Source organism: Mya arenaria, chromosome 1, assembly GCF_026914265.1.
Source record: "Mya arenaria isolate MELC-2E11 chromosome 1, ASM2691426v1".
In the NCBI taxonomy this organism is placed as follows: Eukaryota; Metazoa; Mollusca; class Bivalvia; order Myida; family Myidae; genus Mya; species Mya arenaria.
In genome coordinates, this window is record NC_069122.1 from 4,496,652 (window position 1) to 4,511,729 (window position 15,078).

General features: G+C 35.0%; 1 protein-coding gene across 2 annotated transcripts; it reads right to left on the bottom strand.

The window, feature by feature from the left end:
• Positions 1–231: 231 nt before the first annotated feature.
• On the bottom strand, positions 232–14,497 carry LOC128217463 (demethylmenaquinone methyltransferase-like). Of its 2 annotated transcripts, none has more exons than XM_052924738.1 (4): positions 13,994–14,497; positions 4,699–4,846; positions 4,478–4,560; positions 232–4,160 (listed from the first exon to the last, which is right to left on the bottom strand). In XM_052924738.1, exons 1-4 carry the CDS (start codon positions 14,171–14,173, stop codon positions 3,669–3,671), a joined length of 903 nt encoding a protein of 300 aa, XP_052780698.1. In that variant the 5' UTR covers positions 14,174–14,497; the 3' UTR covers positions 232–3,668. The 2 variants fall into 2 exon arrangements, with proteins under 2 accessions (XP_052780698.1, XP_052780615.1); XM_052924655.1 differs by lacking the exon at positions 13,994–14,497 and adding an exon at positions 9,881–10,243.
• Positions 14,498–15,078: the final 581 nt, after the last annotated feature.

Consider the following 15,078-nt stretch of genomic DNA (forward strand, 5'->3'; position numbering starts at 1 on the left):
CGTTTCTTTTTACGATGAGTATATATTCAATCAAATGACAAGGAATGGAAATACTGATACAAATATACACTATGAGTAGTCAAGCGTCTGATGCATCCCAATATGATATATATAGCAACTTGAACTCTTTGACGCAATTCAAATACATGTATACATATTAAAAAAAGTTTGATAGCTATTTCAAAAAAGCAGCAAAGTATTTAAATGGGTCATGAAAAATGCATTGTCAAAACTCATTTCTTCCAGGTTGTGCACGTTCTAGCCGCTGTAGTAGCCACGGAATGATTTCGGAGTTAAAAGATTCATTCCCGATAACAAATTCTGCAAATGTAGTTATAGTACCAGATGAACAGTTATCTGAATATTGATGCACGCTGACCCCATATTATTTTTGCTCAATGTGTAGAAGCTATTTTTTAATATTGTACCGATTCAAATATTGCGTATAGGCTGTTTTTATATTGAAATATTGAAAATATGTTATTTTAACTTCCGATTTATGTTGGTCTAATGAACATAAATACATACTGGTCAAAATTTATACGATTTGTTTTCGGTTAAATATTACAATATCAGAAATAAGCAAGCAATGCCCTGTTAATGATTCCAAAATGCCATCAAGATTAAATATAATAGCTTAATGAGAGAAAAGCTTATTTTCCTTAAGGGGTGCGTTATGACATCATATTTGATAGTCAGTCACATTGTGGAAATCCATCAAGTGGCCATGTTTCCAAGGTGGTATCAAACATTTATAAATACAGTTATTTGTATGCATATGTTATCTGTCATTATCACATTGTGACGTTGTTTACTGCCCTAGCATTGACAAGGGGTAATGGGAATATCAACGGGTTTTAACCCCAGTGAACTGGTGTTCCAGTAAAGTCGTGTTTTACTGCACGTTCCAAAGCGGTTATCCCATCCATTATTGATGAAGCTATCTTGATGCAGGTGTGGTCTGTCATTTTGTGTCTCTCGTACATTGTGTCTCTAAACAGGGCTTTACTTCAATGTTTGACTACAGTGTTAAATGCGACGCATACGCAGATTGTCAGAAATTGAAAGCCTGCAATCGGATCATGCTTAAAAAGCTCACTTCAAAAATCTCTCAAGGACTGTGTAGGATGTTATGTTGAAAGTAAACCACGACACGGTATATTTACCTGCCATATCAGAATATATAAATTCAGTGGAAAAAATATTGGTCACCGGGAAATTTCAAAACTTTAAATGAATAACATGTTGGAAAGTGAAACAGAATTACCTTGGAGGTAAATTTCCGAAATAATACAGAAATTGTCGAGGAATTTTGTCGACTGCATAGTCGAATGCCAATCCTGGGTTTGGGGCGGGTATACGGCTTATTACCTTATCTGCATATCTGAAATCCTTCATCGGCATATATACTCATACAGTAGGAGAAAACATTCTAGCAAGTGAAAGCATTTCTTAGAGTTTGAAACATAGTTGTGGTCGCTAACACCAGAATTGAATCTTTTGCTAACTAAATAAAGACTAATGAGGCATGCTTAACAAATAGAAAGTAAAGATAGTTTCCCTGATTAGTTTTCGGGAGTTGCACGGTCGTCATATGCAACTTCTTCGGAGGAGTTTATCATTTTTGTATACAAACTGTCATTTCGGAATATAACACGTTTTAGTATCAGCATAATCCCTTTACCGATATATGTTTGGTCGTCCCAAAGCATAGTGAAACATGTGTGTTATGTCATCATCAGAAAACGAACAAAACCATGTATGCAATTTATATAAAGTCTTCAACTTTAGAGGCAATGTTCCATAAAGAATTTGATCCGGCTTTATAAACTCATTTTATTAATACAGTCTATGTTCGTTGCTTGGTTCAGAGATTTCTGCAACTCTTTTCGCCTCGTTTCAAAGCGTGTGCATTCCGAGTAAACTACAGAACGTTCCGCGTAATGAACGAACCAAATTACAGAAATATTTGGGCGCTTGAACATGGTCGATGCTAGAAATTTTAATATTTTAAACAATAGAGAGAAAATAAACAAAAGTACATACCCTCCCACTTGCGCTGACCTTTTTCAGTGCCTGATATCAAAACAGTATACCGCGTGATCACCGCCTCTGCTTTTGTTAAACAGTATTATACCTATTTTACCCAGTTATCTACCCATCACAACTCGTTTAATTCGTAAAAACGTTAGATAGATAAAGCAAGCATATACCTAATTTGAAAGTTTTCGCTCTCAAGTGAGGTATCAGTGCGAAGCTAACCAATAAATTACCATGAGGGCAACCACCGTGCCTAGTGGTAAAACAGGTTTTTTATGGCATTTTAGGCAACATTTAAGCCACATAAGCCATCAAACAAATATTAAAGTACATAGGCATTTTCAATGACAGAGAGATATATCGGGTACAAAACACAATCATGCATTATTATGCATTTTAACTGCCTTAACGTTCGGTATGGTCCATACGATTTAAAGTTGAATGCATGCATCTACATACTTGTGTGGAGTTTTGCACCAGTGATGCATCCTGATATGCATTTAAAAGATTTGTTTTATTTTAGAAATTATCATAATGATATTCAAGACCATAGTTTAACCTACCGACAGTCATTTACGACAACTGAGGGAACAGCGCTTTGACTGGTACATGAAAACATGGAAACATATGACAAATGGATCTCACGCCATAGAAAATCCATGCAACTAAATGGTGACTATGTAGAAAAGTAAAACACGTTTATGTACTTTTTGACGTCAATATGTTTTTTTCCGAAACGGAAATTTGTCAAACTCCCAAAATATTGTTCATTTTAAAATTGTATTAATGAAAGATGTGACTGTGGCACTATACTGAGTTGTCCGGAAGAACAAAAACAATTGTACAGCTTTGTGACACCTCCCACTTAAGAGGTCACGTTGCCTCTAAAAAATAACACAGTACTGGTTTCTGCCCACGAAACGGACGCGAAAGTGACTCTTTAAGAATTCAGCTTCCGTCACAATCGAGCTAAAAGATGTCAGTATAATATGCTAATAGAACCAGTCCAGGTCATCTTGGTGAGACGCTTGATCATCATGCTTTTGTGCAACATGCAGCAGTGTAAATCGACTACATTAAAGTTTATTATGTGCATGAATGGGGAACGGTACTAAATTAAACAATTGTTTAGCATTGAAATGAATAAGGACAACTAGAACATACCGTACAGGGACACATTGTTAAATAATACAAGGATAACTAACAAAACAAGCTCAGTATTAACACATTCAAGTATAAGCTCTGTTTAGAGACACACTGTACTAGAGACACAAAGCGTTAGACCACACTTGCATTACAATAGCTTATCAACAAAGGAATTCATTACCGCCTTGGAACGTTAAGTGAAACATGACTTCACTGGAACACAAGTTCGTTTATATGTGTGTGCGTGTGAGCGTGTGTGCATGTTTGCGTGCGTGCGTGTGTGCGTGCGTGCGTGCGTGCAAGATTGGGTGCGTGCGCGTGTGCGCGTGTGCGTGTGCGTGTGTGTTTGCGCGTGTGTGCGTGTGTGCGTGTGTGTGTTTGTGCGTGTGTGTGTGTGTGTGTGTGTGTGTGTGTGTGTGTGTGTGTATTCAAACATTATTGACAATATCGAATTGTGAATATATATGTTTGTATATATATATCTAGTCTTTGTGGCATACAAGAAGAGTAACGCCACCAAGTGCTTCCGTTGTGTCATTCTCTTGTGTCCACTGTTGCCACATGCCGCTTTGAACAAGTCCATGTACCTTTTCATGTATTGCTATCATTTCTTCATCCGTTGCGAGCTCAAATACACATGCACTGTTCACCCAGCTTTGGTCCAAATATCCATTCGAATCGATAATATTTTCATAACAAATAAGACCTGGTCCAAGAAATGTTAACTTCTGAACAGATTTAAGACCTGATTTGATGAACATTGTTTCATACTCATCTAAGGATGGAAAATACTGGATAGTCCTGTGGGTGAATTCATAACACTGTTTGCTGGTCCAGTAATTCATGGCGTTGGAGGGTGGTATCGTTGTTATTGCCACTATGCCTTTCTTTTTCAAACACATCTCGGCTTCCTTCAGCAAGCGAATGGCATTGGGAAATGTTCTACCATTAACAGAATCTAAATGGTGGATAACCTGTATTGTACAACAATGCCTTAACTCACGCTGTATAATAATGACATTTGATCAAATGTAACTGGAAGGATAGGCATGTGAAAGAAATGGTATATACTTAATCATTCATTACAGTTTTACAAATTCATACTACGATAAAGTTAATGACAATATAATGGTGACATTTGAATTAAACCACAGTATGAGCAAATGTAACTGATAGGTAAGTGAAAAGGAAAACATATGATGGATACTTTATCATACATTGCATTGTCATACTATAATATACCTTAGTAAATAAAACTAACGTTTGAATCCAAACAAGTTTTCTGTCTTACCATGTTCAGAAGCACAACGTCAAAACTCCCGTTTTGATATGGTAAAGGTGGTGTCTGGTAATGATCTAAACTCAAGACGCACCCTGACAAGATAAGTATCATATTCATTTCAAATTGGTAGCATTATCACAACTGGAATTTAGCGCATTGAAGTGAATAATAATTTAAACAAAAGACTTAAGCAATCGCACATATCTAAAAATTAAAGTTCAATTTGTTACCTTGTTCTATGTATGTTGCAAGTTTGTTGCTTGCTACGCTCAACATATCTTTCGAGGCATCAATCAGTGACATTTTGCCAAGCCCCAGGTCCAACAAAGCCTTTCCGTACAGACCGGTGCCACAGCCAACATCAAGAATATGAAGATCCTGAAACAATTACCATAACAATATTCACCATTGGAACGGTAGAACCAGGTAGTTCACACTTTTGATAATGACAGGCACACACATTCTCATTTACTTAATTTTATACAAATCGTTTAATCGTTTATGGCTGCATCCTCTCTTGAAGATGAACTGGCTTATAAAAAAAAAACAAGTGTTATTACAGTAAGTACCCAATGCTCTTTTCGCGCCATTTAGTTCAATGTATTATGCATGCATTAAGGAGGAATATACACGTCTACTCAATGTCCCTATGTATTTCATGTAACAAGGCAACACTTAAGCATGGAAAAAAGCCATTTCTAGCCTATCGCATATGTGACAACTATTCATTTTCTTGAAAGTCAGTTTAAAGTGATTTATTTAAGTAATGATAAAGGTGTTTCACTTTGAAAGAAGACACCTTTATGGTTTCAAGTGATCCATATTGCATCATGCCAGAAGTAAAATCGTTCTAGTCAAGCAGAACATATTTATTCTCTGAGACGTGCAAGAAATGTTTCCACCAGAATGCAGGAATTTGACTGGATTCAAAGTATAATAACTATATATTTTGTGCATTCTACAGACTTAAACAAACAATCAATCTAAAGAAGCACTCCCAAGTTTAAATATAGAAATTGCATCATTGATCACAATCGGGGACTTGCTATATGGTTACCTAAACTATATCCATATGCATGCCCGCTTAATGTTTGACGTGAAGTGCAGTGGTGTAAGTTCCGAACATATAGGCAAAGTAAGTGTAAAAAAGTTCTGTACACGACACAGATATAGTCCAAAAACAACTAACTATGCAAATAATTATATGAAACATTCAATAATGATTCAGCTATATGTATAACTTTGAACTCTTAGATGGGACCTGGTTATCTTATGTACAAAATAAATGTGCCTAGTTATTTATATATTCATACATGACACGCTTGCATTGTATATACTAGCCTGAGGTTTGTCTTTTCCCTCGATGTTTAGTTATCCGATGTTTCCAGTCCGGTTTGGCCCGATTTTAATTGTTTATTGTTTTGTATAGGCTTTACACATTTGAAAGACTGAACATCTTTGCTTGCAACAGATAATTTAGCTTTGATCTAAATATTATCCCATCTTTTGCATTTACAATATCTACTGTTAAAGCATTCCCATTGTTTACGATACCATGGGCGAACGAGTATAGACGAATGTTCTAATTAGCTCTTGGTTCCTGTATCTGCAATAATGTCCACGGAAGGATTTGTTGGTTGATAAGGTCAAACTGCATTGATATTATCATTAACATTGCGTGGAAACGCCAGTTTAGGATAGGCTTCGATGCTGTACCATTGAGGATCACGTGATCTAAATGGACCAGCCATCATTATTCTTTTAAAATAAAACTAAAAAAATGATTAAAAACAACCTCATAAACATTTATAAACAAACAATTTTATAAACTGATTAAAGAAAAAGAAAACATGGAGAAACAAAATAAACGTTTGTCATACACCGTTATTATAACCCTTTGGGCACAATGGGTTTTTAATAACTTCAAACTCGAAGGCTAAGGTTTTTGTATAGCTTGGTTTCTGATCATGTTTAACTTATTCAAAATAAACGGGTATACTTGAAAAGTCAATGACAATTCATTACATATAACAGTATCAATGATATAATGTAAAAACTGTGCGGAACCCAAACATTACATAGGCTTTCACGATTACCCGTCAGCCAATCAAATCGCAGGAATTTCAGTTAAGATACTTCCGGTTTGAATTTAACAACAATTAAAACCTGTGTTGAAAGCGCTGATTACTGGCATAATCCATAAAATCGAATTTCGAACAATGGTATTAAGCTGTGCTTTAGGAAAGTGTAATGCGGATGATCGGTACCCGGAAAGGCTGAAAGATGGTAAAATGGTCCGTTTTTTGCGCCTAAATGGAACATTGCAAAGTGTAAACGTTGGTTCAAATATTGCGGAAGACCCCACCAACAGCTGAATATCGATCGGATTAATCAATCTACATAAAGCGTTATGTACGAAGGTAACCCATCTTTAAGTTAGTGTGTTTTTAATATTCGTCTTATATAATATGTTTCGATGCTACAATTGGTCAGACACCACCAAAACATTACCTGTTAGCTGGCATGAATCGTTATTCTTATCGTATTGTACACACGGTTGTTTCAAATATATACACGAACAGGACAATCAAATACCTTGTGCCATTTAAAAATGATATTGTATGAGTGTTTGTGAAAAATTGTTTTTCAATAGTTAACAACTTCGGGCTACATATTCAGTATGCATAAATTCAAATTGATTGTTCACACAGTGACAGTACTCGAATACGTTACATATTATTCGTTAAAATACATAGTAAATGAAAGTACTAGAAATTCTGTTCGCTGAAGAAGGGGGAATGGGGAAAGCGTGTAAACTATAGGTCAGCATCTCGAATAGTTATTTACTTGTACCCCTCCTTTTACTTTCAAATCGTGTTGAAGCTTACAATAAAGTGAATTCTGTAATAAGGAAAACTTAATTTTTATAAAAAATAAAGTTCATTTTAATTGATGAAATTCATATGTACAGTTTAATTGTTGAAGCTTTAATTTATTTGCAGCATTTATTTGGTGGCAATGACCCAACAGAGAGCTATCCGGACCGGGTTCGAGCAAATGGATCCCTAGTCTTAAATATTAGACGTCCAAAACGGGATTCTTCAAAGGATTTACCATATAAAAATCCTTAAACGTCTGTTCACGTACAATTATTTGATCTAATGGATCTCACGATGACGCCATACAACACCTGCTCGGGGATGTAGGTTAAGCAATCAATCATCTCTGGTGTTCAGCCGAAGAGGCTTAAAAAATTTAAGAAAATCCAACAAGTTATGTTTTGTAAATTATAATATATTTGTTTTAAATACTTTTAAATGAGAAATCATCAGAGAAAGGCGGAGAGGAATCCGGGGTTTCCACACAGACTGAATATTTATGAAAGTACTTGAAGATGAATTTTGAACATTAACAGTTTTTATTTTTGAGAAAAAAAGTGAGGCACATCATAGTTAACATAGATGTCTGCTAATCTGCTAAACATATCTGAACTAAATGAAATGTCTAAAATTATACTTTGAACATGTGTGTCTTAACTGGCGTACACATCTAATCAATTCGCAAAAGTTGCATCCAGTTATCAACAATTGATCTTGAGTCTGTGCATAGTACTAGTGTGTTTCTTTTCATGAGAAATGGTTAATTAGAACTCTTGAATTTCATTACATGCCTTAGCTATTATTCATTTTTATTGCTGAATGTGGACATTTTATTTCAACAATGCCAATTGTTCCAACCGTTGCATCTGGTTTGGCACCGAGAAAGGAAAATATGTAGTTAATAACTAAACCACATTATGCAGCCAGGAGGACAGGTCAAGTTTTTGTCAGAGAAATATTGCCACTTATATGAACATCAGCTGGCACAGATGTCTTCTTTAAGTATTCTTATAAACTTGTAAAGTTTTCTTTTCTTTTTAGAGTTGTTTCCACTTGATGTTTTGGGGTCGACAATAGAGACCTTTCTGCAGAAACATAAGGTGGCCACCCAGGATGAACACCTGACATGCCTAAGGATGCATCTTAAGACAATAAAATAAAGCAGCGTACGTCACATTCATGTAGAAAGCAGGCTTTCAATGTCAACTGTGTAATGAATAAGGAGAGGAAAATGAAAAACTTGTTCAAATTTCACACTGGAATAACATTCCCTCCACAACATTTAAGTTCCTCGAACTATAAATGTGTGGTTTTAACACATGTAATGATATCATGCACATTAACTTTTGCCAACAAATTTGCCGCATACATTATACATAATAAATTGCAAATCCTGGCTGGAGGACTTGTTCAAAATGACTGACTTAAACTAGAGTAATAGCCTGGTATGACACTAGTCAAGTTCAATATTAAGGACCAAAACGTTTTGCGAAACAAAGCTACATTTAGCTTAAGGATGTGCAGTATACATCAGACATGTAATATGGTTTTATTGAAAAAAATGCGGAGTTGCATTTCTCAAGCATGCCTTTTGTTGCTTTACCACATTTTGACTGTTAATGCTCTCACAATCGGTTTGTATATCAATCTTCAAAAAAATCGTTTTCTTTGATTCGATTCGCATGAAAGAAACATACATGGTACACACTGTGATGATAGAAGGGCTGTGTTGATGTCTCAGTTGACAGATTTTTCTTATGAAATGACTACTTGTATTTTTTTTAAGTTTAGTTGATAACAAGAACAACTCTGTGCAGATTTATTAAGAATTTATATTGTCACGCAACATTAAACAAAAAGTGGTTTATGAAACGATTTACTGAAATATTGCTGTTTGCTTCAAATCCAGTATCATGAATAGGCTGTATACAATTTAAACTCGATGTTAACACTTTAAAAGCTTATGAATAAAGTACAACTGAGGGCAGCCATCTAATTTATTGATGGTTACAAATCTCGATAAAGAATGAATATAATTATAAACTTATAGATGAAATATAACAATTGAATATTGATAAAATATTGCATAATTTATATTAATACTTAAATTTGTTTAAACGGGTTTTTGGAAGCTGCGTTAACGTTTCAACGTTAACTTGAAGATTGATTACAGGGGAATATACATTTAAATATTACCCAATATAGTTTAAAGAATTGGCGGTATTAGAAAAACAGGCAGGGATCCATATCAGCTGACCGCTCCCAATAAGCCGGAGCGGTTCGGACAGTTCATTCATTATAAGATGAGGGATTTATAATTGGATATGGAATAGGTCATTTGGTGCGTTGTGCTTGAGATGAGAGTTTCTCACTACTCATCAATTACCTGAATATCGACATCGATTGCGATATTAATGGTGTGTTCAAAATATTGAGGACAGCCGTATGACTGACAACATTCATTGTGTTTAAATATATAATACTATTTTTCAATATGATACAAAACATATATATATATATGTGTATGTATTACCTTTAACTGTTTCCCGGTGTAAAACTGGCTCAATCCGGCAATCAAATCACTTCCCACAGGTCTCCTATATTTGTCATAGTCATGACAAGATTTACGAAAGTTTGCCCATGAGCTTCTGAATCTAACACCACATCCTTTACCAATATAATTCACGAATTTAAACATCTTGCATCTGTTCATATCAGCTAGAATGTTCGAGATATCAAAGCAAGTAACTGACAAAAACAACCTAAGGATAAGTGCTATACAGAATGATAATGTTATATACATAATAGGTTCAATGCTTGACTGAACATGAACAAATGAAACAGTATGGAAAGGCAGTGGGGTAAACATTCAAATCCGAGTGTTGATGATTGTATCACCTTGTTTGTTTATTTCTTTTTATGTAATGCAATTTTTAAATTCCAACTCGCCAGGTCACAATTTTATTACCTGGTGTTTCTTATTTCATCTTGATTAATGCAATTCTATTGCGTCTTTTCCGTGTTTTCCATTTTACTGATACACGTGGTTTTTCCTTTTTTCAATTTAATGTGAAAAGTGTTTTTTTTCATAAAATATGGATTAGAAAGAGTGAAATTTGTGTGGACTACAGATCAACTGCCACTGTTGTTATCATAACATTAGTTTTAAAAATCTGCGGATATCAGGATTTAACCAATACACAAACATGCCATGCATGGAATTTAAATTTGGATTTACATGTTAACGGATCTTTTGACATTCGTGGAAATGTACCATACCAAAGAAGCCAGCACGTTAGAATGTTTCGAGATTGAACAATAAGGACGTTTGTACGCGGATGGATATCTGAAATGCTAAGGATGACCTTCAGGGAATCAGGGACCAAACCAGGATACACCTGACAAGTTGAACATTTGTTTTGTGAAATGACATGTAGTGACACTTGTGTTTAGTGGCCATTGTGAGAGGCTTGATGTGTTTTTGGTTTTGGATTTTGTGAGTACCATATTTTGCCTAAAATGCTTAGAACTTGCAATTCAATTTCTATTTCGCATTTTAAATAAATTACAAACTGCAGATTCTAGTATTTTATATGATTTCTGTTAGATTTTGATTCTGTAAAGTGAGAGAGAGATTTCACTTGCATGAAGAATAATCTGGTAAAGGTATTCCTCATATTTAATATTTTAACCATTCACCACAAATGTAACAGATTTAAAGTGCTGCTTTTTTGAAAATATTGTGAAAATCTATTTTTTACAGTAGTCAGCTGTTCCAATACATTGCCAGTACAACACATATTGATCCTGACATAGTTTGAGACCTCTGAGTGCATACAGGTGTTAATTCCTAAATCAAGGTTATTATGCAATATTCAAGGTTTGGGAGATTCGTTTCCTTCAATATTTATTACTTGATTACCTTTATATTTTTTGGATGTGTTCATTGAAATTTAGAGGTTAAACTTCCTATTTTACTACTTTAACCTGTATGGGATTTGTTGACATTGATCCATTGAAAATTAATACACCATTCATTCGCCATGTGACTTCCACTCCTGTCATGTGATCAGGGATTCTATTTATTTCCAGTGTTCTCATTGGTTGATATTGGGTTTCGCTCTGTGACGTCATTGACATTTGATGGTCATGTGCCACGATCATGTGATTTTCTTACACCATAGTAAAAATGTTTGAATGAGTTGTCTGATATGTGCATTGGCATTGTGTATTGAAAATATAATAGGAGAGCACTTATAGTGAAGCAAAGTGGAGTTGAATAGAAAACCACTTATAGATTGAATATATGAGTTTGTGATACATTATGGTGATATGTGTGAAACTGGGAGTCATGATATTGTGAAAAAGATTATTTATTATTCAGATGGAGTGAGTAGTGAGTTTGAGTAACACAGAAGTTTGACCAATTTTGTGAAAAAAAATAATGGTGTATGGGTTTGGGAACATTTGGGAGGTCAGTGAACAGTGAATTTTATTTTGGAAATTGAATTTATGCAAATGAGTTGTGATGATCTGAGGTCATAGTAGAATTAAATAGTGTGAACTTTACGTTTTTAATTTGTGTTATTAAAAGTGATTATTGTGAACGCACGATCTTGTGTTTATGATGAGAAGTTGTACCTATTGTGATGTGACATTATTGTATGGTGCTACATATGGAACATCTTTCATTGAGTAGTGATTGATCAAGTGAATTATTGGATCTGTGGGTGATGAATTAAGTGATAAACATTCATTCAAATATTGTGATTATTTGTAGTGAAGATGACAAGTGAACACTTGCGTGTGAACATAGTTGAATTATATAAGTGATTTTCGTGCTTAAAAGAACATTTTGACACTTGGACATTGTAACTTTAGTGTAATAAAGTGATAAGTGATACTTGTGATTAAGATTTGTGCATGTTAGTGCATTAAAGAACTTAGTTTAGATGGCAGAATTTGTTGATGAAGACAGCGGTATGGAGTGGGAGCATGAGACTTACCTGTACCCGCCATTATCCACATTCAGCGGAAATGAGTCGGACAGTTATGTAAATTGTGATACGTTTAAACTTGAAGTTGAGATGTTGGTGGAAAGTTATACCTATAGTGAAAATGAGTTTCTTATGAGTATACGGAAATCATTGAAAGGCGAGGCATTTGATATAATGAGATTTCTGGGTGTGAATGCAACTTTTTACATCAGCATTTCTCAAAAGTAGGGTGATATACAGAAACAAACATCTGACACAAATTGACACAAAGGAATGACCTAAAGTTCGGCCTGTCTGGCCGGGATAGCCGTCTTGCTCCCGGACGAGCTGTCTCCACACCCAAATACGGCAATAGTATATAAGAAGCGACCACTCTAGATCGGGCGCGCTTCATGTTTTAGCAATACCAAATTCGCCACGGTTTTGCGGGCTCTAGGCCTGGAAAGATTCTTTTTGTTTCTTTTTGATTTGAAAACTGCAAGTAAACGTTTTATATAAAATTAAAGGACAGTTTAAGCAATGTGTTAAACGTTTTAACACTATGTTTATTTAAAACTGGACATCATTTAATTATTTTACTTAAAATACCACTATCCGATCATCGATGCTAGATGAATCGGTATATATGTACACCTTGATAAATGTATACAAACATACGAACATAAATTAGTGTGTTGTTTTCATTCAAGCATACTAAAAATAAGGACACATAAACGAAGGCGCTTCATACACATGATGTGCAAAGACATGTCAAAAGTGGTGTGTGCCCAAACGAAAGGGAAACGAACCAGCGGTGTTAGTCTGCAGTAACAATAGTCTTCTGAAGTATAGGCATGAGTTTCAAGACTTATTCGAGCCATCGGATAATAGCGGAAACGAGAGAGACGATGAAGGAAGTGATGGTGATGATGAACAATAAATATCAAATTATGTACCTGAAGGATATTACTTCATTTAAACATATTCTATGGACTGTTGCAGACGTAGCTCCTTTGGACTACGAATTCGCCACACGCTGCCAGTTTTGTAGGACAACAGAAACTGTATAAAGTGATGCAACGAGAGGGTGAATACAAATTTGCACATAATTCGGATATGTTTGCAGAACTAATAATTGTAAAGTCTTCACAACTTGTGTGTCGGCGCTTCCAAAGTAATCATGTTATAAGCGATGGTTATGCTACTCATTCATTTTCTGTTTTCGAGGGCAAGAGTTTAAAGCAAAATTGGATCAGAATCTCATGCGATAAGCTGAATTGCATTTTTTTCCATCACAGAATGAAACAAACGCGTCCACGTCTGAGCGAGCTATTTTACCATTAAACGGAAAATGTATCGCATCTTAACTCACAAGGATAATTACAGCTATCTATCCATGTTGCAAAACACATAGCGTTTTGCGTCAGACATATCGATGTGTTGTTGTCGCTGGTTTTCGGTTGGAGTGAGATAACTGTAAATACTTAAACTTTTTGACCCGGTATTGGACGCTTCGTAAACATATCTTCTGCTAGGATCGATGATTTATCATCAATTAATGGTGTGTTGAAATATTAAAACAGCCCGTATCATTGAGAGCAAATATAGTGTTTGCAGAAATGAAACTATTTTTCAATATGATACAACATATGCATGTATACACACATTACCTTTAACTGTTTCCCGGTATAAAACTGGCTCATTCCTGCAATCAAATCACTTCCCACAGGTCTCCTATATCTGTCATAGTCATGACAAGATTTACTGAAGTCTGCCCATGTGCTTCTGAATCTAACACCACATCCTTTACCAATATATTTCACACATCTAAACATCTTGCATCTGTTCATATCGGAAATAATGTACGAACTGTTATGAAAATGAGTAACTGACAAACACAAACTAAAGATTATTGCTCTACATAAATAAAAGGTTATATAAATATCTGGTTCAAGGCGTGATAGAGCGTAAAAAGTATGGAAAGGCAGAGTGGTCAAAATTCCTATCCGAATGCTGATAATGTTATCAACTTGTTTTTATATCATTTTATTTAATGCAATATATAAGTTTCAATTCGCGTTTTGAAAATTTATAACCTGGATTTTCTTATTTCATCTTTGTTAATGCATTTTCATTGCGTCTATATTTCGACGTCGGAAATCTCGACTTTTCGGTTGTGTCGACTTTTTTCTCCGGTCCCGAATTTATATGAAATAAATCTGCTTATGTCGATTTTAATATCTCGGTTTTTTCGCTATGTCGACCTCCTATTTCAGTCCTTATGGTCGAATTTCACGCGTTTTCCTTGTTCCTTATGTCGAGCTGTAGATCGAGTTATAGGTGCGAAAATATTATGACTGTTTGCGGCATGTCGCTAAATTACCGTGCGTGTCAACAATTACAATCTGTCATAATTGGAGGTTAATTGGTAGGTGTAAATAATTAAAGTTGTTTGTTCATGTGTTTTTTTACTAAAGGTACACTTATTGCTCAGTATATTTATTGAACGTACAAGAACGCCGATGAAATCATGGAAAATTTCGACAACATTGAAATTAACGTGTTGCAATTTATTGGGGCTGTTCAAAATGGGTTGAGTCCGAAGGATATCACCAACATTTTGAACTGCGCCTTTGCATACCATACCCCAATAAAATGCAACATGTCGAATTTTAAAACTTATATTTACATTCATTTAAGTCTACATTTCTGCTAAAAAAAATATTCAAAAGCATTTTCTCTTTTTTCTTTCTCT

Coding starts and splice junctions, on each gene's coding strand:
- LOC128217463 (XM_052924655.1), bottom strand. CDS start 10,216: ATGTTTACCCCACTGCCTTTCCATACTGTTTCATTTGTTCATGTTCAG. Junction 4,847..9,880: donor ACACCGGGAAACAGTTAAAG/GTAATACATACA, acceptor TAATTGTTTCAG/GATCTTCATATTCTTGATGT. Junction 4,161..4,477: donor ACGTTGTGCTTCTGAACATG/GTAAGACAGAAA, acceptor TGTACAATACAG/GTTATCCACCATTTAGATTC.